At 44.0% G+C, this 23,722-nt stretch overlaps 1 protein-coding gene across 1 annotated transcript; it reads left to right on the top strand.

Annotated features, from left to right (window-relative positions):
* The first annotated feature begins 18,079 nt into the window (after positions 1–18,079).
* Positions 18,080–23,509, top strand: Egr2 (early growth response 2). The gene is made up of 3 exons (XM_077799183.1): positions 18,080–18,178; positions 20,762–20,870; positions 22,257–23,509. The coding sequence occupies exons 1-3, from the start codon at positions 18,080–18,082 to the stop codon at positions 23,507–23,509; spliced, it is 1,461 nt and encodes a 486-aa protein (XP_077655309.1).
* Positions 23,510–23,722: the final 213 nt, after the last annotated feature.

The raw sequence follows: 23,722 nt of genomic DNA, 5'->3' as shown, positions 1-23,722 counted from the left end.
CCTTAGCCTCTTCTTTCTTGCTTGCTGTCACTCAGAATACCAGAAGCATGACAATCATTGCATAAGATAGCTACCTTGGAAGGTTCCGGTCCAATCTGTGGCATAGGTAGCAAGTTATGACAGTCACCGGATAAGAAACAACTGGAGATTGCGTCTCTCACAAGGTGGATGTGCTGAATGTTCACTGGCCATTGAAACTATCTTGTGAAGTCAAATACACAAACATAACAAGATTTAGAAGGCATTTGTCATATCAGAAATTAATTAGAATACTGAATTCCTAGGCACTGAAGAACTTCCCTTGTCTTCATGATCATTAAACTTTATTGTAATGAGTAGTTTGATGCCTTTGTTTCCCAGCAGAGTAGACTAAGAGAACTTAATCAGCTTGTTCACTTCTGTATCCGGATTATATATCTGGAGCATATTAAATGCTCACTAAATATTGTTAGAATAAATGAATTAACAGATGCACATAATTTACATTCAATTTTATATGCAAGTAAAAGGGAAGCTGCATGTTTAAGAGCATGTTTCTGGACTACTTGCATTTGAATAAGAGGCTCTGCAATATTGAAAAAATTAACTTCAGAAAGTTTTTTTCTTAACTATACAACAGGTTTGAAAATAGTACCATTTCAAAGTTAGTATGCTAATTAATTAAGATAACTCATTATAAGCCATTTACAATCAAGCCTGAAACATAGTAATCACTCAATAAATGTCACATCATATTTAGCTTTTTGTTTGATATTTTCATGAACATTTCCTGTATCATTAAATTTTTCTGAAAAACTTGCTATGAGTGGGTATGTACTAATCCAAAATGGAGATGTATCTTTATTTATGGGTTTTAAATTGTTTCTAAAATTTCTCTATTTTAAAACATTGTTGGATAAGCATCCTTGTAATAAGAGTAGTTAGGAGCTCAGGTTTTAGTACTACGCTGCCAGGGTTCATATACTGATGCTCCTCTTAATAGTAGTACTTCCTTGGAAACTTTACATTCTATGCCTGAGAATCCTATTGGTGAGGTAAGGGCAAAGATAGCAATTCACAGGAAAGTTGGGGAAACTGAATGAATTAATATATTCAGGCTACTTATAATGATGCTTGGCACAATTGCTGAATAAACATTTATATTATTATATATTATTATTTTAATTATAATTATATATTATTTGTTATATTTAACATCATTATATTATTATTGCTAATATTTTACTGACTTCTTTAGGCAACTGAAGATTTTATTCAATTTGTGGGGGAAACAGATGTCTTTAGGATAAATATTTATTATAACTTTGATAGGAACCTCTAAGTCACATAGATGGTTTGATGTTGAAAACACCTGGGCATCATTAAGTATTTCAACTTGTGTTAATCGTGACTATTTGATAGATAAATGTATTCAAATTAATTTAACATCTTAAAACTACTTTTGGATACTTGTTGTTTAAAATTTGAAAAGAGTACCCAAATACTGATTCCTAAATATATCCATTATTGTTTATAACCTTTTATCTTATGTAATAATTATCTTGTGTTTCCATGCAAAGACTATTTGACAAATGGATTCACCTGAATATCATAAATAAGAATGCTTTCTGAAGTCTATTTTATGCCTGGGATGTCTTTGTAAATAAATAATATACTGTATTAATGACAGAAACTTATGAATATGTAAGTGTTAAGAGTGCTTAGTTGGGGCTGGGGTTGTGGCTCAGTGGTAGAGTACTTGCCTCACATGTGTGAGGCACTGGGTTCAATTCTCAGCACCACATATAAATAAATGAATAAAATAAAGGTCCATCAACATTAAAAAATTTAAAAAAAAAGAGTGCTTAGTTAAAAAGAGATTAAAAGAGGCCTGGGGATATAGCTCAGTTGGTAGAGTGCTTGCCTTGCATGCATAAGGCCCTGGTTCAATCCCCAGCACCACACGGAGGAGGAGGAGGAGGAGGAGGAGGAGGAGGAGGAGGAGGAGGAGGAGGAGGAGGAGGAGGAGGAGGAGGAGGAGGAGGCGGCGGCGGCAGTGGAGGAGAGAGACTGAAGTCCATTGGTCTAAGGTTAAAATTCAAATCCTTTAAGATGGAGTGAGTCTTCTCTCAACTCCCCTTCCAGGCTCTCTGGCATTCACTCAGCCCATCAGTCACACCAAACAACTTGTAGTTTCTTGGTCATGCTGAAATGTCTGTTGCTATCAATCTGATACATGGCGTTCTGAATTGTACTTCTTTTCTCCTTTACCTGATGAACTTCTAGTTACAACCTAAGAATCAATGGCAACTATAATCCCCTCCTAGAGACAGTGCTATTAGAACTGAGAGTTAAACAGAGTATGACAAGTGAAAATTCGAGGTCAGTTTTTTCCTTTCCCTCAGGGTTAACCATGACAGTAATAATAACAGCAATAGTAATACGAGCTCACATCTAGATAATCATGTGGGCCACACACTGTGCTGTTACCTCTGTTGCACAAATCATCCCACTTAATTTTTTATTCTACATACAATCCTAACAAATGGGCAACATTATTGTCCATGTTTTGTAAATAAGGAAACAGGCATGGAGGGTCATTTACTATGTGGTCGAATCAGGATTCACATCAGGATTCACCATAAATGAGTTAAGGTTGTTTTTGAAACTTATATAATTGGAACCATGCATACACTCGTATGTGTCTGTCTTCTTTCACTGGTCATTATGACTGTGAGATTTATTTGCTTTGTTGCAATTGTCTTTTTATTGCTATTTATTAATTGCTTGCACTATAATTTATTTATTTAGTCTTCTTTTGATGGGATTTCGATTGCTTCTAGTTTTGTGGCTAGAGAAAAATTCTGTTGTGTTCATCCTAGTCCAGATCTTCTTATATTTATATATATATATATTCAAAAATATATGTTATACACACACACACACACACACACACACATACACACACACGTGGAGGGGGAGGGTAGAGTGCTTGCCTTGCATGCACAAGGCCCTGTTCAATCCCCAGCACCACAAGAAAGGAAAGAGAGAGGTAGTCACACCTTCTACTTTAGAAAATAATCACCAAGTAGTATTCCAAAGTGGTTTTACAACTTTAACCTCAAACCTAGAGTAAATAATATTTTCACTAATAGCTGGTATCTTCAGTCTCTAAAAATGGGAATTTTTAGATATTTTCATGAACATTTCCTGTTTCATTAAATTTTTTTCTGAAAAATGGTAGTTTTTCTGGTGGCTGTATAGTGGTATCTTATTGTGATTTTAATTACTATCTATGATTTCTGATACTATTTTTTAAAATTTTTATTGGCTAGAAACACAATTATTTTGTGAAGTATCTGATCAAGTATTCGCCTATTTTGAATCATATTTCCTGCTCTCTAAATATTGATTTGTAGGTATTTTAAAAATATGTATTTTTAGATAGAAGTCTTTTGTTGGATATATGTATGACAAATGTCTTCTTCCCTTCTGTGGCCTCATTTTTCATTCTCTAAATATACATTTTGACAAACCTATGCTTTAAAAGTATCTTTTGTACTTTTTCAATGGAGTCTAAATCATCAATGTTTTCTAGTGTGCTATGTGGTTTTAGGTGCTGTATAGATTCTGCACCCACCTTGAGATTATAAAAACATTTGCTCACATTACCTTTGTTTTGCCTTTCAAGATCAAATTTGAATTGATTTTTGTATATGGTGCAAGGTATAATTAAGCTTCTGGGCCTGGGAATATAGCTTAGTTGGTAGAGTGCTTGCCTTGCATGCACAAAGGCCCTGGGTTCAATCCCCAGCACCACACACACACACACACACAAAAGATTCTATTTTGAAGTGTAGCTAGCTAATTGCTACAGCACCACTGACTGACTATTGTCATTTTCCCATAATATTGCAATGGAACCTCTGTTGTAATTCAGGTGACTATACTACATGAATATACGGAAGTCCTAATCTGATCCATTAGTTTATTTGCCTATCCTTGCACCAATATCATGGTTAAACATAATGCAGCTTTACAATAAGTCTTGGTGATTCTGTAAATTATTTTCCTTGACATACATCTTTTAATTAAGACATGTGGATGGTAAATAGTACATTGAGAATGGCTAATTTTGTCTTCTGTAGTAATAATTTATTTATGTGTAAAATTGTAAGTTATTTGATTTTCCATCAGCATTTTTCAGATTTATCTCCACAGTTGTCTGGTTTCTATTATTGCTGATTGACATAAGGTCAACTATAACTCACAGTTTTAGATAATTTGTTTCTGCATTTTTTTTCACTCCCACAGATTTTAGGATGTTCTTGTTATCCTTGATGTTCTCTAGTTTTGTTACAGTGAGTTTACTTAACCTGCTCGGTCACTTTACGGGCACTTTTTGAAAAATAAACTTTTAATTTTAGAACACATCTAGATTCACAAAATTATTGCAAAATAGTTCAGAGAGAATTCTATTTATCTCATATCCCGGTGTCTCTATTTTTAACATCTTATATTAGTAGGGTACATTTGTCCCAGATAATGAACCGATATGAATACATAATTATTAACTGAAGTCCAAACTTTAGCCAGATTTTTTCAATTTTTCCCCTACTGTCATTCATTCTCTTCTGAGATCCCATCTGGGACACCATATGCCAGTTAGTCATCAGGTCTCCTTAGGTTTCTTTTGATTGTGACAGAAATCAATCTCTTTGATTTGAGATGACATCAACAGTTTTGAAGACTACTGGTCAGATGTTTTATAGACTATACCTCAGTAAGGATTTTCTGATGTTTTTCTCATGACTAGAGCAAGGTAATGTGTTTCGTGGAGGACAATCAACCAGGTGAAGTTCCATTCTCATTACATCAGGGGTATATACTATCACTGTTGACATTAACCATGATTAAATGACTTGAGGTAATGTTTGCCAGGGTTCTGTACTATGAAATTACTCCTAGTTTTTTCCTTCTCTATCCATATGGAACTCTTTAGAAGAAAGTCACTATGTGCTCTCCACAGTTAGTGCCACACAAGGGCAATGTGCCTACATTAATTATATGAAATTTCTGCACAGAAGATATGTCTATTCTCCCCTGCTTCTGTATCTAGTCAATCATTTATTTATATGAATTATAGATATTTTTATACTTCGACTTATAATCTAATACTATTTTATTTTCTTGTTTATATGTTCTAGCTTTTGCCCTCAGGAGCTTTTTTAGTTGGCTTCTACATCCTTTTGACATACCTCCATCATTACGTTTTAAAAAATATATATTTTCTTACTTTCTGGGACTACAAAATACTCCAGGGTCATCTGTGTACTTCCGGCCCCAATCCTAGAAACAGCTAGTTCTTTTTTTTTAATATTTATTTTTTAGTTATAGTTGGACACAATACCTTTAATTAATTTATTTATTTTTATGTGGTGCTGAGGATCAAACCCAGGGTCTCGCATGTGTGAGGTGAGTGCTCTACCACTGAGCCACAACCCCAGCCCCATAGAATCAGCTATTTCTCGAAGGAGCCCTGGTTCTTCCCGATGGGGAATGGTATTGAAAACCAAGATCTGGATGCTGGGGGTGCTCTGCAGTGCACTTCTGGTTAAGGTTGTCTTGCTAAACTTTGAAAATATATCTTTATATAATGCTTCTCCATCATTCTCTCTACTCTTTTCTTCTGGAACTCACAAAAGTTAGTTGAATCTCAACTTATCCATCATGCCTCATAAATGAGATTCCTTTTTTGCTTTTGTTCTTTCTTCCCTCCTTTTCTACTTCCTCTTCATATTTTTGCCTTTGCTGTGTTCTGGTGAATTCCTCATTGTTATATTCCCATTAAATAATATTATCTCTATCTCAAACCAAGATTATTATTTTATTATGTTTCAAAACTTATTTTAACGAGTATATTTTTCATTTCAAGATTTGCAATCAGTTGTCTTTTCACCCTTTCTGTTGTTATTTCACACACAGATGAGATCAACGAGTCAGCTGGTGGCTTTGTCAAGGTCCTAGTCTTAAGGCTGGGTCTATCTTTGTACATTTCTGTAAACCATAAGCTCACACTACAGGTCAGAAACTGGTTTTTTTTATCCCTCATAATTATTATATAAAGTGGTAGTGAAGAACCTTCCTGTGATTATAAGTAATAAGCCAGTTCCTGTTTTCCATATTTAATCCTTTTTATTTCCAGGAGCTGAACTTCAGCAGGCACTGTACTGTATTGAAAACTCCAAAATATGTTTTATTATTATGCTTTCCTTTCAGTTGCATCAAATGATAAGGTTTTCATTTCACAGTAGTAATATAAGTTTTTCTCTTATTTTTTTATTTATTAAAATAATTAAAGAAATAATTAAAATAATTAAAGAAAGGTGCAAAGAAAACACTAATACAAATAAAATTAAAATGACTGAAGTTTGAGAGACCTAGCACTGAGCCACACTGAGGTTCCATGGTTTGAGTGTTTTGGGCAGAACACAGGCAGGACTAGAAGCTCGATCTCCTCCAGGTCCTTACACTGGTTTCCTTTCTGCAGAGTAACCTGTACAGATTGTCCTGTGCAACTAATGAATCATTGTCATTGTTTGGCAATGAGACACATAGGTTTGGGAGCTCATGTTTCTAGGGGTGCTGATGCAGGGTGAACAGGAAAGCTACTGGTTTGAGGGACATGAAGATTAGAGACCTTCTCATGGGTCCACTTGTGAGGACTGTCACAGCTCAGGCTGACTGGCCAAAGACATCCATCCCAAGTGGTAAGGAGGTCATGACACTGATGCTTGGTATCAAGGACGGGAAATCCTGGACCCTTTCCTGGCACAACATCTGACTCTGAGGTTTGGGGATAAATGACTACTCCAGATGTGACTCACTGCACTTTGGAAATTCTCAGCTGCAGCCTGCACTTTAAGAAAAATTATTATTATCATCTCTGACTAATAACTAGCAAACCTAAAGTGAAAAAATAACTCTGTGGGAGATGAAGAGAAAGTTTTTTTGTTAAAGCTTCATATTGAGCTGCAAAGCACAATAAGGCAAATGCAGTTAATAAATCTTAAAATATTAACTAGGTAATTATGCCAATTAACAGTTAATTCTATCTGTGCCCATCACATTTTATCTAGAAGAGCATCATAGGTAACAGTTATTGCTGCAGACCTCTGAAAATTAATTAAAACCACTGAGACAGAACCAACAAAAGTCCATTCTTTCTTTTTTTTAATATTCATTTATGTTTAAATAATCAATTTTCATTCTGAAAATTTACTTCAAATGGAGATTTCTGAGAGCCAGGGGCAGAAACAGATATTACCCCTGTCATCAGATTTCTATTGCTATCTATATCTGCCATGAGCTAATTGAGACAGAGTCCGCACAAGAGGCAGGGCAGAGTGGGATGCTATGTCCCTGCATCTCCCAGGTTCCCTATTTTTCTGGTCCTTTAGCTTAAAGCAAAGGGCTGCCCTGCTATGAAAAGGAATCCCCACCGCGCTGCCCCAGCTCCCTATAGTCAGCAGCTGCAGCTGCATTCAGGAGCCTTGTGGAGGTGAAAGATAGGTGCAAACCAAAGTGGTCAGGTTGTTTGTTCTTCCATGGCTCATTTCTGCAGGGCTGGGACCCTAGGGGAGCTATCTGCACAGAATCTGCAGACTGAAGCTGGTCATTCAATGGGGGGAACAATTGTGGAGAGACAAGTGACCAGGACTCCAGGTGCCTGAGGAAACCCTTCAGGGGCCTGCCACATCATGGGGGCTCCTCTTTACTGCCAGCCTGTGAACTTTTCAAGGCTGAACTTTTATTTTTTGTCCATTTATTAGGTCAAACCAAGCTGGCACAATTGAGGGCCACTTGCTCCCCTCACAGAGCCATGTAGTCACTGTTGGGTAAGATGTCTGTGGAGTGATGCTCCAAACAATCTGATGGAAAAATAAAGTTAAGCTGCTGCTAGATGCAGCCTCCTTCATTGAGGAGACTGTACAAATGCACATGATCTCTTCCCTTGATTGGATTCAGTAATCTTTGCCCAGAAAACTAAAGATGAGAAATACATATAGAATGTATGATTTTTGGATCTGCAACAACAGTAGCCAATCTCTTGGTCAGTCTTCAAGTAAGTCCCCAGGATTCATTAACTCTACCAACTGGTTGCCATAACACATTTGGAATACATTCCCTGTGTCTTTTATTAAGTGTCAATCAATCAATTGATGGACTGGTCAATGTATATTGATCATCTCCCATAGTCATTCCACTGTGTCAGGTAGAGAGGTGTACTGAGCAATGGAAGACATGACCTTCATGTGCTTTGCCTTGCTTTATCCACTACATCCACCACACACCTGTTTCCCTTCCACAGGCCTATAATGTCACTGGGAATGTGTCAGATAATACCTTGGAAGATATCCACGTCTTCCATGCGATCTTATTTGTGCATTTGCCTCTGTCGCAGAATTCATGTTCTGAGAGACAGGGGAATCTAATTCATCTTTCATTCCCTAAAACCTCTGAGAGATCCTAGTATCCTATAGGGCTCAAAGTACTTTCTCAATTATTTTGCCAGCACTAGCCCACCAATTCTAACAGATGACATTCGTATAACTGTCAGTGACAGTTTATACCTGACAATTTGGAAACCTTTTGGCCATGACAATAAAAATTTGACTCCTTTCTTTGCAAGCCTGTTTTCTCTTTACATCATTTATCGATTGGTATGTGTGTGTTTTAAGTAAACACGTTCTAATTAAGCAAGCTATTCTTGATCAACTTATTCTTGACTTTCTAAAAATTATATAAATTGTTGTTTCTTTTCTATAGCTCAAATTAAAACACATCGTTGAAGTGAAAGTAAGCCCACAGGAGTGCCATTAGCATGTTCAAAGCCAAATGTTGATAATAATGGTATTTACTTACTGAAATTTAGCAGTATTCATTCAAAACCAACATGTAGCCCTAACTGCCTTAGATGGAATAATACAAGTTACTTTGAGGTTCTGCACTCTAATTAGGTAGAAAAACCAATGGCTTTGCTTCTTATTAACTATCTCCTTTCCATTATTTTCTGTCACTTTAAGCAGAATATCCATTTGAAAGAATTAACAGACTCCTGGGACTTACCTGAAGATTGAAAAAAGGATAAATCACCTTTACTGATAAATGTAAAAAGAGGTCACAGTGGTTGCAGACTCAGTTAAGTCTTGCTTCTAAGCATAACTCATGCATGTATTTAAAATTGATTTGCTTCATCCATTGCGAAGCTTGGGCATGAGCAAGACAACGAATGGGAATCAAATAAAAAAGATTTTATCAAAATCAAATAGTATCAGGATCACATAAATACTTCCTAGGGAAAAGCATAGCCTGACTCCTCTGCAGAAAGGGGGTGGTCTCTTCCAAGGGCCTAACATATTTGCCTTGATCAGGACTTGAGATGCTGCCTTACTTAGAATATTCCAGTCCTAGCATGGTGAGCAGCAGGAAAAGAGGAAAGAAATGTGATTGGAGGGATAGGACAAGGCCAGTTCGTGTAAAGACTTTTAGGTCATGGTAAGAAGTATTGAGGGAAAAGTAATGGATAATCACTTTCATCATCAAAATGAGTTCTTACAAGGGCATTTTCTTTGTTGTTATTGTTCTAATGGAGATTATGGAGACTAGGATTCTGATAGAGTCAGAGATGGTCCAGCACAGATACCAGCTAGTTCCTGTGACAGCAAACCAGCTCCTTCCATTTATGAATGACTCTTCTTCAACCCTCTGGGCAAGAATGAAAAAGGCAGTGGCATTTCCCATTCGACAAACAAGTTATGGTATGGTCAGATTTTTAGCTACAAACACAAATGATTTCAATCAAAAATAATATTGTGATCCTCTTTGAGCACGCCATGACATAAGGTAACTAAGGGTGGTAAAAACAAAACCATTAAGACCTTCTGTTGATGAAGCTGATGAATTTGTCTCCTCCCCCTGGTCAGGCTGGTCACCCCAGTTGAGACCCAACCACACTTAAGCCACCCCACACAGATGAGAATCTCTTCTGATTGCACCACAGACTGATAACGCAGAGGGTGGCAATCAGTGAGTCAGTGCCAACCTCATAGAAATGGGGCAAGTGAAGGTTACAGGGGATGGACTTGGGGCTAATGGGACCCCAAATCACCTTCAATGACCTAGAATTCTAGGATCTGGCTGGCTGGTAGCTTCAGCTGCTGTACTTAAGCTACCAGCTCTTATGGGGAGGGGAAGTGCCGGTGGTAACATAACACAGGATGTAGAACAGGGTCAGCACACTCCTGGAGAAGAAAACACATGACCTAAATGATAACTGGCCACCAGCCATCCAAGTGGCTCAGGCATTGCATAAGCATTCACATGCTCAGGCCTTCCCAACCAGCACTTGAGGCTCCCACTAACAGAAAGAGAGCTCAAGTTCAGCACCCAGAGACCTGGCCCAGAATGCGCCTCTGCCTCCTCTCCAGCTGTATGACCTTAGGTAAGTCATCTGGCCTCTCTGAGGCTCACTTGGCTTTTCTGGAGAGTGGGAAAGGTTGAGTGTGGCCTTGCCAACATCACAAGGTTACATTGCAAATCTCAAGGGAGGTCATGTGAACCAAAGGGACCTGGAAAGGGGAGAGTATCACCTAAAGGGTCCTGTTAGGCTTTACAGCCACTGGGAAGCATGGGAATTTGGAAGTCCATTAGAGAGCTGGGGTGGATAGTGAAAGGATCAAAAGGCAGAAATCCTGGGGGACAGGATCCAGGAATTGAGATTTTGTCCATGTTAAACAGAAAAGGCTGAGGGCTATCTTCCAGCCTATGACTAGCTCTTACTCACAGCATTGTGACTAAGTTCTTTCAGGTTTCCTAAGGAGAAAACAAAATAAAATGCATAATAAAAGGGGGTGGATTCTACTTCTGAAGAACACCTTGTGAGAGTATTAGCAGCAGGATGAGTTGCTAAAGCAAGTCTGTCCTTCCTCTTTTCACGGCCTTTGGAGGGATTTGCACCCACCGGTGGTTTCAATGTGATTCCCGCTGAAGACAGGGAAAGACACAACAGGCTGAGTGTGCCCTTTCTTGGTTCCCAGAATAAATTCACAAGAATTTCTGGCTGTGAGCTCCATGAATACAGGATTTCATTCACTGGTGTTTCCCAAGCACTGAACATGCTACCTGCATATAGCAGGTGCTTAGTAAATATTTGCTGACTGTTTAAGGAACACCGTGCGCCTGTCTGGGTGTTCGGAAGTTGATAAAAGCCCATCCTCCTGTACTCACTCATTCTCTGGCTCACCCACTTTGCTTATCTGTTGCCTCTACCTCAGCAACCTATAGGCTGAGCCTGTTACGGCAGTAGCTTCAAGACCCCAGGAGAATTGGACAGGTGTCTTATTTCTTTCCATCAGGATTTGCATGGGTAGAGGGGGTCAAGTCTACTCAGGTTCAACTGGAGCCACGGAGCTTTGTCCTGATATTTACAAATATTGGGCTTTCTAATATCATTTTCCATTTCTTTGGTAGCAGTTCACTTGATTTGCCATTATACAAACTACTTTGTAACAAAATGCCTGAAACCGGAAAAGGCAGGAACTAAGTTCCCTGTTATGGCAACTTCCATCCTTAGGACTGCTGAGTAGCAGAAAAAGGAACTAAAATGGCATTTTGAACATGTCTCCAGTGTCTCTTCTTCATGAAATCCAGAGAGACAAAAAGGGGGGTGGGGGGGGGAGATCCAAACTGTTCCAGTTTTCCTCTTTTTGAAGTTTTCATGGGCTGTTGCCTGAAGAATCATATTTAAAAAAAAAAAAAAAACAAACTCTCTAATTTTAAAAAGCCTGAAAGTTGCCAGGTCTCTGGGGAGACACTGATTGTGTGCTTTCAAGGCCATTGATTGAAATTGTTCTGTGACTCAGTGGTGAGCACACTGGAACCACAACAGTCTCTCAGGCACAGCAGCCCTTGAGCAGAAACATGCATTCTAGTTAATTGTTAGGATTCAAGAAGGAACGTGGCTATGTGTCTAGCCTGTTATTAGCATCAGGAGAAGCAGAGCTGCCAAGGATTAGTTCCAAAGGCCCCAGGCTTCTGGGTGATGCTGCCCCGATCCCCAGCTCCAGATGAAAAGGACTATGCAAATTTGTACACCTTCCAATATGAGCATGGGGAAAGAGACCACTCCGAAAGGGCTTCAGTACTGGTCAGCAAGCAAACAAGGTCAACTCAATTGTTGAAGCCTTGTTCTTGTCCTGGAATCAAAACCTTAGGCTCCTTCCCTACACCATCTATATTCACCCCTGCAACCCAACAACCCTCCTAGGAGACAACTAGATTAGCAGCATGTGTCCTGCTTTCCAGAATGTGTTCTTTAGCCCCCCCCTTTTTTTTGATCCCCCACAATGCTCTGGCCAAGGGCAGTTAAGACAGGTAAGCCCAGCCCTATCTTAAAGATGAAGAAAGAGGCTAGAGAAGTTAAGTGGCTTGTCTAGTTACACAGGCTAGGGAGGGGAGCAACTGGGAGCACAAGTGATGGAGTCAGACTGCTTGGGTTCCCATCATGACACTTCCACTTAATTAGTTCAGGGACTTGGGCTTTGGTGGTTCTGTTTCCTCATTTTAAAGTAGAAAGAATAATGATATATGCTTCATGGAAGGATTAGTGGCTTAAGAGACAAGGCTTCACAATCAGCAAAGTGCTTAGTACACTTAAATGCTCAAAAAATTTATTATTAAAAGAGAGGCCAACATGGAGCCCAATTCTTACTCTAGTACTTTTCCCACTACCTAGTTCTGCATCCAGCACCAGATTCTTGCATTCTCCCTCCACGCCATCCTTTTCCCTTGCCCTCATCATCTCTCTCACTCAAAATAATGAAGACTCAAACTCTCTTTCTAAACATTGTGGACTTTTTGGCTGGTGTGTAGTGAGTGTTCTGGCAGGCACAAAGAGATGTGATGTCTCTACATCTTTGCAGCATATGTTCAGAAGTATCATCAGATACAGGGAAAGAAAAGCCTGTCTCTCAAGGCTGCCACCAAAGGCTTGAGTGATGTGACTGCAGTAAGCACAGTTTGTTCCTCCCAGCAGCAACCATCAATGTCAAATAATACCATCAGTCATGGCAGAGGAGTAAGAGGAAGGGGGTATCAGGGCTCCTTGCCCTCTGTCCTTTGCTTTCTCCAGGCTGCCTGCATCATCCAGTACTAGGTGGGAGAAAGGACGGCAAGAGGGAGGCAGCCTAAATGTGGCTCCCAGGCAGCCCTCTGCTCAGTGGTCCTCTCTGCAGGCTGCCATCCCAGCAGTACCATTGGCTCTGCTGAATGCAGAGGGACCAGCTCAGAATAAAATGATTTAAATCACTGCCAAAGGGGCTATCTGAGAACCCTTTCATAGAATGCAAAAATACATGTGAAATACACCTTCACTGTTGGACATAGCCGGAAGTGGGACAGGTAAAATTAATTGGGAATAATCTGCTGAAGGCTTGGCCTCTTCCGTTCTTACTGCTGGGCAGGTGTATACTGGGTTCCTGTCCAGAACTCAGCTGGCTGGAATATAAATGGAACACACTTCTGAGGTCAGAGAATTCATGGAGTTTAAAAAAAGTGACAATATAGAAAATATGTGAGAAGAACACACAAGACAGGTCTCCTCCATAGCCACACTGAGGCAAAGAATGCCCCTTATGGGTGCATGGTCTCCAGATTTTACAGGTCACCCCGCTCTGACCCACGCTTCTTACATTTCAAATTACTGTTCCACATTCCCAAACTTCCCTGGAAGAACAATACTATTGTTATGCATTTTGAGCTTTCTAGGGCAAAATGTGTAAATTAGGTTTATTTTAATGTGGAACTTGGCTTTCCAACTTTCAATTATATTATCCACAAAGATATAGCTTGGGGCTGGGGATGTGGCTCAAGCGGTAGCGCGCTTGGCCAGGGTTCGATCCTCAGCACCACATACCAACAAAGATGTTGTGTCCGCCGAGAACTAAAAAATAAATATTAAAAAAAAATTCTCTCTCTCACTCTCTCTTAAAAAAAAAGATATAGCTTGTTTTAAATTATATGCCAATAACTTCTGCCTTATGTGTTCTCTTTTCTCCTCACATCCCAAACCTGAAACTTCCAAGTAATGCTATGATTATTATACCTGCTGAAACTCATAATTTTTGGAAAAAATTGTCACAAATAATTCATATGTCAATCAATAATTGAAGAAGAGCCATTCCTCTGCTTTTATATGCTGTGGGTTATGTATCACATGGTGTACCTGAAACATGAGTTTAATGACTGAGAGAGTAGAGTCCATATTCTGGTTCTACAACTTACTATGTAAAATTGGGCAAGCTATGTATTGTGAGTCTTAGCTCTCTGTCCATAAAACTTGGGGGAGGGGGACAGCTCTGTTTTTCAATTTAGTTATGAGGAATAAAAAAATAACTTAGAACAATGTAAAGCAGGCTTTCACTCATAGTAATAATTTGATAAATAACAATTATTGAACACTTACTATGTACTGATAACCTGCTACACGTTTCATGTGCCATTATATTTAACCCTCAAAACAACTATGTAGTCATTTCTCTTCTTTACAGATGAGAAAACTGAGGCACAGAGAAGGGAGTGGCAGAGTTAGGATTTGAACCAAGTACCATGGAATTTGAACCCAGGCCTCCAGAACTCATCATTTTAACTATAAGGAATGATAACCATTCTTATTGAGATTATTCAGTTGAAATAGAAAAATATTTGTGTTTTTGTGTAAGTGCTATATACAATTCCTCTGACAACGGATGTACTGGTTTGCTTCATCCTTTTTCTATGTAAAAAAACAAAGCTTCTATAAGTCTGATTTTATTTGATAATAAAAACTAGCAGGCTTGTACATCTGTCATAAATCCATTGGTTCCCTCATTGAAGTGAACTTCATTTTTCATACAATTATAGATAACAAATGTATGAGTTGAAAAGATTAAAAATATAAAGGCATAAACAGCTGGTTTGTAATGGAGGTTTATCTTTGAGTTTTTATGATCAGAAAACAATCACTTATTAACCTGGACTTGTTTTAGACAATTATGACCAATGATGCATTGGCTCACCTTATATATTTTGCCAGTGATGGCACAGTGATCTGTATATTTGACATGTGTCTCTACTAGAAACATTGTACTTACACACTTTATTCATTTTAAATGGGACAAAATTCACTTTGTCATTTCTTTATTGAGAAACAGACAACTAAAGAATGTATTTCATTAAGACTGTCTCTGAGACACAATGCCGATGCCAATAAGGACTTCTGTATATATTCTCCTGGATGAAACCTTGTTGGCATATTCTTATTCATTTGCAGAAGCTGAGTAGCAAAAATAAAACCCTCAACTTTAATATTTATGCCATTGTCACTAGCCAGAAAAAAAAATAGCAGAGGAATGGAAAACTTATAGAGACTAAAATCTCTCTAGAAGGACTCCTAAGAAGTCTCCCTGTACTGGCTACCTGTAGCCTCAACACACTAGGTATGGAAGGTGAGCTGAAGGTTTCCAGCTACACTGGACTTTCTCTATCCCACAAATGTACCGGGCTTTTTCCCACCTTGGGGACTTTCCACCCCAGTGTTTTCTTTCTGGAATGCTCTTTCCACAGATCTTCTACGGATCCTTGCACATCTTTCAGATTTCTGTTTTAAGAAGCCTTCCTCAGCTTCCTAGACTCAATTGGTCCTTTTGTCCTTTCCTTTTGTGGAGATCAAAAGTAGTCATTGTAATATTTGTGTGATGTAACATGCAAGCTTCATGGAGGCAGGAGTCAGACTTGGTTTTAAGCACCACTATATCTACAGGATTTGATGTAGTGCTAGACATATGGTAGATGCTCAAGAAATATCTAAAGGAACCCTGACCATCTGCCACTTGGACCAGTGCTACCGCTTCTACAAAATAAGATCTGAAGGGTTTTGTTGCTTCTTGTCCCCATTATTTATGTGAATGACACATAATTCAATTGCACTCTAGTCTGGTGCAAAGCTATGTTTTTCCCAGCCTTCACAATTTTGATTGGCATAACCCAGGCTAGGTTTATAGCCCCTGAGATCATTAGGGTAGCACTGAGATGCTGAGTGTAGGGAATCATTTTACCAATTTTCTCAGCACATGGGGGGACCTGTAAGAAAGGCTTGTGTGGATGGCAAAGTTGGCAAATGACCTGATTTTCACTGAAGTGCACATGTCCTATGCCATTTGAGTTGGAAATCCACACCCTTGTGTATCTCCATCATTAAGGGAAATTCTGACACTCCTTTTGCCCCATCTTCTGGAAGCAATATTAGAATGAAAGTAAATGAAAATGTCATTACAATAATCCATAATGATGCTCAAACACGTTTCTTATTAAATCAAAATGCAAACACTGAGTTATTTGTAACAGGCCTCGGGACTGGTTGTGATCCTGTCATCACATTGTAAAAAAGTAATTTGAAACTGGAGGGAGGGAGAAATGTGAAATCCATTGGGGGGTGCACCAGGATCCGCAGGCTGCCTCCCCTGCTCATCTCCCATCTCATTCCCAACCCCAGGACCAAGCCTACTAAAGGGCTTCCCTGCTTCCTTCTTATTTTGCTTCCTGAATCTGGAATCCATACAGACCAAATTGGAATCTGGCAGCAATTTGCTACTCTTAATAACCCTGATACAACTATTTACTTGAGTAATTTTGACAACACTATTTTTTAAAAAGTAATTTTTTAATCAAAACAAAAATATTCAAATGCTTAAAAGGAGAAACTATAGTTCATCTTTGTATTCAATTCTCACATTTCCTTCCTTTCTCTCCTCTCCCTTTTCACCCTATATCTTGCTCAGTAATCACCTTTGGAGTTCTTATTTATCCCTCTATCTTGCTTCACCTCTTCTTGCCTCCAGGAAGAATACTGTGGGGTTGGCTTTTTTTTATGACAGCACTGTTAATTCTGGTTTTGCACCAATCTGGTCATTTCATCCACAACATAGATCTGGAGAATCCCCAAACTCAAATTCTCCCTTTACATTGCAGGAACATGTCCATTACAACCTCTTCTCCTAAGAAAGTCCTGACCTCAGTTTCCTTTTCCTCAGAAATGTCAAAGAAAGGAGATGAAATTGTGGAAGGTGACCCGTTTCTTCCCTAGTGGGCTGAGCCAGGCTCCCAACCCTTAAAGAACTGTTCACTTTCTGGCATTGGGTTTTCCTGGGTGCATGATGTAGCAACCAATGCACTGTACCTGGATTCAGAAGACCCGGTGGCAAGTTTGAACTCGACCACTCGCCAGCTGCATAAGTTTAAGCAAGTCACTTTAGCTCTCTGAAATAATCCACAGGATGACTAGCTTGAAATGAGTGCTTCTTGATTTTGTTCCATTATCTGCTTTATCTATATTAAAGAGACCCTCTTTGAAAAAAAGTTACAGGAAGTATCTACTGACCAGTTTTCAGCGGAGGATGAGGGAAGGCTTCCTAGGATTGGCCCCAGGCACCCTTCCAGGAGACTGAACCACCTACCAGCAGTTCTTGGTTGCGGGGGGATCCCACCCCACCTCCGGCGCTCCTACCTGATGTGTGAGTCCTTGGAAAGTTCAGAATTCCAGAGGCTCAGTTACTCCCATTTACTCTAACATGCTTTCAACACTCTTCGGTGAGGCCTCCTCCCCCCTCTTTAACCGCACTGGCCTCCTCCTCCGCGAAAGGTGGCAGCGGCAGACCGCGCGGTTCCCCCTCGCCTGGTCACCCGCAGCAGACGTCCTGCCCTCAGAGCCTAGTTCGCCTGGCACTTGGGCGTCCGGGAGCTCCCCCTCGGGGCGGCGCACTGCTGCAGCCCGCCGGGTTGTCAGCAGCTCCCGCTGTGAAGAGGCCGCGGCAATTCGCTTGCCCGCCCGCGCGCCCGCCCACGTGTACCGAAAGGAGCGAAGCCAGAGCAGTTGCCAGGCCGGCGCTTGCCACCGGTGGTGCCTCACCTCTGGCGCTGGCGGGGGCCGTAACCCGAGCCCCTCTGCCCGGAGCTACATTTGCATAATTCGGCTACCCCCCTTTCTTTCGGACTCAGGCTGGAGATGCGAGTCGGGTTCCCCTTCGAGGCGTCGTCTTGCCGGTGGTCAGCGCGGGGGCCGCGGGACCGGCCGGAGCGCAGGCGGAGCGGGCTGGCGCACGTGGTAAGAGCGCAGCTTTCTTTTCTTTTCTTAGAAACGCGACTTTACACGTTTTTCCTGGGGCTGGGGTACCTACAGATGTGCTAACCTTGATGCGATTTCTTTTCTTTTCCCTTTTATTTTTCATCCCCAATTGGAAAAGAGCGCGCAGCGTAAGCAAGAAACTTTCCCAAATTAGCTCAGGGCGTTTTAAGTCAGAGAGGTGGCGGGTTCCTGGAGACCAGCTGTTGAGGCGGGCAGTGAAAGAAGCGGTGCTCGGACAGACGACCAGAGGCTGTTTCTGGCTGTCCCGCGCCCCTGACCGTCTTGAGCTAGAGCCCAGGCGGGAGCTGGCGCGCTGCGTCCGCGGCCGTGGCAGGTGAGCGCCTGGAGAGCGCCTGCAGCGCCACGCTCCCTCCACGGCGTGGCGCCGTGGCTCTTGCCCGCTTGGGTCCCCTTCAGACTGGGGCGGCTCAGGGTCGGGAACAGGAAAGGGACGAGCCGGGTTCGCGAAGCTAGCCCCTGCGCTTTTTCCTCGGCTTCCACGACTTTGGAGCAGGAAAGGGCGAAGGCACAAACTGCCACAGGCTAGGCAGGCGCCGGCTTGCGGGGCTTGGGGAAATCTAGGACCAGCCTCCCGGAGGGCCCTGGCCAGGCCCGGAGCGCTTCTGGTGCAGGCTGGGGCAAGCTGGGAGGTAGGAGCTGTGTGTCCAGCGAACTAGAACACACCGCCGAGAAGTTTTTGAAAATTGCTTTAGGAACCAGAGAAGGTTACTTTGGGTCAGTTTTCTTTTTAACTAGCAAAGAGAAACACGTGTGGGATGATGGCGGCTCGAGACGCGTTGGGGACACTGTTTGCTTCACTCAGGACCGTGCCGAGGACACCGAGGTGGTTCTTGGAGAGGCAGGGGGAGAATGTTTCTCCTAGTGTGCGTTCTGGAGTAAGGCTTGGGTGCGGACAGGGCTCACTCACCCTGGGAGTGTGTTCGCGGGGCTCAGGGGGGTTTGTGGTGACAGGGAGAGATGGTAAAGGTGAGGACAGTCTTTGCAGAAAATACACTCTGGAGAGCTTTGGCGTCTGTTGTGCCGCCCCGAGACCCTGTTGGCTAGCCGGACACGCTGGCGCGCTGTGTCAACAGGGAGGTGTGTAGCATAAGGTGTATGAGTGGGTGTGTGAAGAGGGCAGCGGAGGAGGGAGTGTGTGTAGCGGAAGTGGTGTGTGTGTGTGTGTGTGTGTGTGTGTGTGTGTGTGTGTGTGTATGTGACGGGGCAGGGTGAGTGTCCAAGCCTCCATCTGGACGCCCCCACGCAGCCGACCGCCCAGACGCGCTGGGAAGGGAGCCCGATCCGCTCAGCAGCTGAAGGGGGGCGGGGAGAGCGCGGGCAGAGGAAGAGGGTGTCTCCGGCTGAGGATTTCTCTCGAAGCTCCCTCAGTAATTCTGCTCTTCCTAGGGTCTACCCCCTCCCCTCAGCCTCACGGTGCCCAAAATACTTAAACAAACAAACAACCCAAACCTGTTCCGTTTTCGCTCCTGTATAAATAGAACAGACTTTCCAAAAAAGCAATACCGCATTCACTCTTATCACCAGCCACTTCTTTCCACCAAGTAATTCAGAAAAAAGCAGTCAGCTTCCGTGAATGCATGTAGCTTTTTTTTTTTTCTTTCTTTTTTTTCTTCGCTGCCTCCTTTTGCTTGCGGTTTTGAGCTGCCAAGAAAGTGAGTAGGGGTTTGACTGTAGTGTCTCGGCTATGCTCGGTTTCTTTCCGAAGTTTAATTTTCCGGAATGGCTCCCAAACAAGGGCTGGGGAGGCGGAGCCGCCAGCACCGGATCTTCGCCTTTTTTGGAAAGTCTCGGAGAACCGGAATTCCTCCCCGCCGGGGAGGCTGAGCTGCAGTCCCTAATCGCTCCAGCTCCCGCCGTGGCCGCAGCGGAGTCCACTGAGCGCCCTCATCCCTGCCGAGCCCTGCTCCCGGGACCCAGGCTCCAGCCGGGCCGTGCACCTCGGACCCCTGAGGGTTTCCTCGGGCTGCGAACCGGTAGTGGCGAGCCCAGCGGAGCCCGCGCGGCCGAGCCCGTATGCAAATCAGCCATGTGACGGCAAAAGCCGCCTGGCCCAGCCCTGTTCCTCAGTCCATATATGGGCAGCGACGTCACGGGCTTTGAAACCTGCCCATAAATACTTACAGCAACACTTTCCGCCGAACTGAGAGAGCAGCAATTGATTAATAGCTCGGCGAGGGGACACACTGACTGTTATAATAACACTACACCAGCAACTCCTGGCTTCCCAACTGCCGGAACACAGACAGGAGAGAGTCAGTGGCAAATAGCCATTTTTTTCTTCTTTCTTTAAAAGCCAGCAACTTGTTTGCTAGTTTTATTTCTGTTGGATTTTTTTTTTTGTTGTTATTGGTGGTGGTTGTTTCTAAGTGTGGAGGGCAAAAGGAGATACCAACTCAGGCTCAGTCCAATTCCTCTCCAAAACGGCTTCTGTGACAGTCCAGGTAGCGAGGGAGTTGGGTCTCCAGGTTGTGCGAGGAGCAAATGATGACCGCCAAGGCCGTAGACAAAATCCCAGTAACTCTCAGTGGTTTTGTGCACCAGCTGTCTGACAACATCTATCCGGTGGAAGACCTCGCCGCCACGTCGGTGACCATCTTCCCCAATGCCGAACTGGGAGGTCCCTTTGACCAGATGAACGGAGTGGTCGGAGGTAAGCCGCGTGTTCTCGCCGCAGGCTAGAACTCGCAGGGCTTGGAGGTAGTGGGTGGAGAGCTGTGGGTGTTTCGGGACTCGGAGGAGAGGATTGGGGATCTGGGTGGACGGCTCTGACTGCCCTGGCTTTGAAGACTGAAAGTGAATGCAGGAGGAGCCCAAGAGAAGGGGATCAGGACATTGAGGATGGGAGCACTGGCAAATGTACCAGGTTGTCAGCTAACCCGCGTGCGTGTGCCGTGGCGCACCGGTCCCCTGGCGGACTCAGTGATGAGGATGCGAGAGACGCCTTTCAGGGCTTCGGGGCTTGCGCAGGCCCTTCGTCCCGCCGCATTCGGCCTTTCCCCTCCTGGGGTAGGGACAAAGTGATGATAAAGTTCGGGGCTCCCAGCAAGAATTGCGCATCTGAACGGTCGGGCTGCAAAGTGCAAAAGAAGAGCGTCTACAGCTCCCTCCCGGGCAGTGGACTCTCTGGTTGGAGCGCGCTCCTCGCGCAGCCTTCAAGGCGCACCCCCACCTGTGCGCCGCCCGCGAAGTGGAGGGGGTTAGCAAGGCTGGCGCTCCGGTCGGGGGAGGCTGGGAGGAGGTGGTAGAGGAGGGCGGGCAACAGCGGCAAGCAGCCCCCGGACTGTGGAGGGAGGCCCGCGGGGGCACCGGCACCGCGGGTTTCCTTGGCGATGCTGTAGGAAGTCGTCTTCCTCGGCCCCCGCGCCTTCCACGGAGCGTGGTCACTGGTCTTGGGTTTTGGGCTGGGGCGGGGGACGCAAGAGTGTCCGGCAAGCCTGAGGATACCGGGAGGAGAGGGAAAACGTATAAGATCCTTCCTCCTTAGCCTCCCATTTCCTCCAGCAGCCTTCAGCGAAAGCGCAGCGGGAGAAGGAGGGAGAGAAGGCATTGGGGATAAGGAGCAACCAAATATTCTCCCTCCCATCCCCGCGCGGTTCTCAGGCTCCTCTCTCTCGCTGGCACCTTCTTGGCTTTAGCTGGGATTGGTCCGTTCTTGGCTGGTGTCTGTTCTAGTAACCCAGCTGTAGGACCCCTAGGCAAAGGAAAAGGAGAGAAGTTCCAGGCAGATGGGAAAATGTTAATGTTGTTGTTTGCTATTATTGGGTGTTTTTATTAGAGACTAGAGCTACAGATGGTTGGGAGGGGGGCGTTGGAAGGAGCTCATCCTGCTTTCCTAGAGGTAGTTCTTGAGTCCCAGATTAGAGCTAGTCTCTTCGTAGTGTCTCTAGGTCTGTTTCCCCACCTGTTGGGCTTTGCCACAACTCTACAGTGCTGAGATCCAGGCCCTTAGGAATGGACCCATGAGAGAGAGGGTGAGAAGGGGATTCTTGGCTGCATTCTCATTGTTCCACCTCCATTCTGCTTTTTCCCTTCCCAGATGGCATGATCAACATTGACATGACTGGAGAGAAGAGGTCCTTGGATCTCCCATATCCCAGCAGCTTTGCTCCTGTCTCTACGCCCAGAAACCAGACCTTCACTTACATGGGCAAGTTCTCCATTGACCCTCAGTACCCTGGTGCCAGCTGCTATCCAGAAGGCATCATCAATATTGTGAGTGCAGGCATCCTGCAAGGGGTCACCTCCCCAGCTTCAACCACAGCCTCATCCAGCGTCACATCTGCTTCCCCCAACCCACTGGCCACAGGACCCCTGGGTGTATGCACCATGTCCCAGACTCAGCCTGAGCTGGATCACCTCTACTCTCCACCACCGCCTCCTCCTCCTTATTCTGGCTGTGCAGGAGACCTCTACCAAGACCCTTCTGCGTTCTTATCTGCATCCACAACCTCCACCTCCTCCTCTCTGGCCTACCCACCACCTCCTTCCTACCCATCCCCCAAGCCAGCCACGGACCCAGGTCTCTTCCCCATGATTCCAGACTATCCTGGATTTTTTCCATCTCAGTGCCAGAGAGACCTACATGGTACAGCTGGCCCAGACCGCAAGCCCTTTCCCTGTCCTCTGGACTCCCTGCGGGTACCCCCTCCACTCACTCCACTCTCTACCATCCGTAACTTTACTTTGGCCGGCCCCAGTGCAGGGGTCACAGGACCAGGGGCCAGTGGAGGTAATGAGGGACCCCGGCTGCCTGGTAGTGGCTCAGCAGCAGCTGCTGCTGCCGCCTATAACCCACACCACCTGCCACTGCGGCCCATTCTGAGGCCTCGCAAGTACCCCAACAGACCTAGCAAGACACCCGTGCATGAGAGACCCTACCCATGCCCAGCAGAAGGCTGTGACCGACGATTCTCCCGCTCTGATGAGCTGACACGGCATATCCGTATCCATACTGGACATAAGCCCTTCCAGTGTCGGATTTGTATGCGCAACTTCAGCCGGAGTGACCACCTCACCACACACATCCGCACCCACACGGGTGAGAAGCCCTTCGCCTGTGACTACTGTGGCCGCAAGTTTGCCAGGAGTGATGAAAGGAAGCGCCACACCAAGATCCATCTGAGACAGAAGGAGCGGAAAAGCAGTGCCCCCTCCTCCTCCGTGGCAGCCCCCTCCTCAGCTTCCTGCCCTGGGGGCTCACAGGCTGGGGGCAGCCTGTGCAGCAGCAACAACAGCAGTATTGGTGGAGGGCCACTTGCCCCTTGCTCCTCACGAACCCGGACACCTTAAGATGAGACTCAGGCTGACACAGTAGTTGCTCAAGGCCCAGGAGGCTCTTTGTCCATTTGAACTGCACGATAAACACTACCACTCTTCCCTGCTTCTCCCTCTCCTCCTTGAGCAGAGGGCCTTGGTGGAATCCTGCCCTGCCCCTCTTTTCTCTTAGAAGCAAGTCTTTCCTAAAATTTACCTATTTTAGTCTCTCTTAGGTGAGTTGACTAT

This window comes from Urocitellus parryii, chromosome 5 (assembly GCF_045843805.1).
Source record: "Urocitellus parryii isolate mUroPar1 chromosome 5, mUroPar1.hap1, whole genome shotgun sequence".
NCBI classification, from domain to species: domain Eukaryota; kingdom Metazoa; phylum Chordata; class Mammalia; order Rodentia; family Sciuridae; genus Urocitellus; species Urocitellus parryii.
The sequence above is the reverse complement of the archived record's forward strand: the minus strand, read 5'-3'. Positions and strand labels throughout refer to the sequence as shown.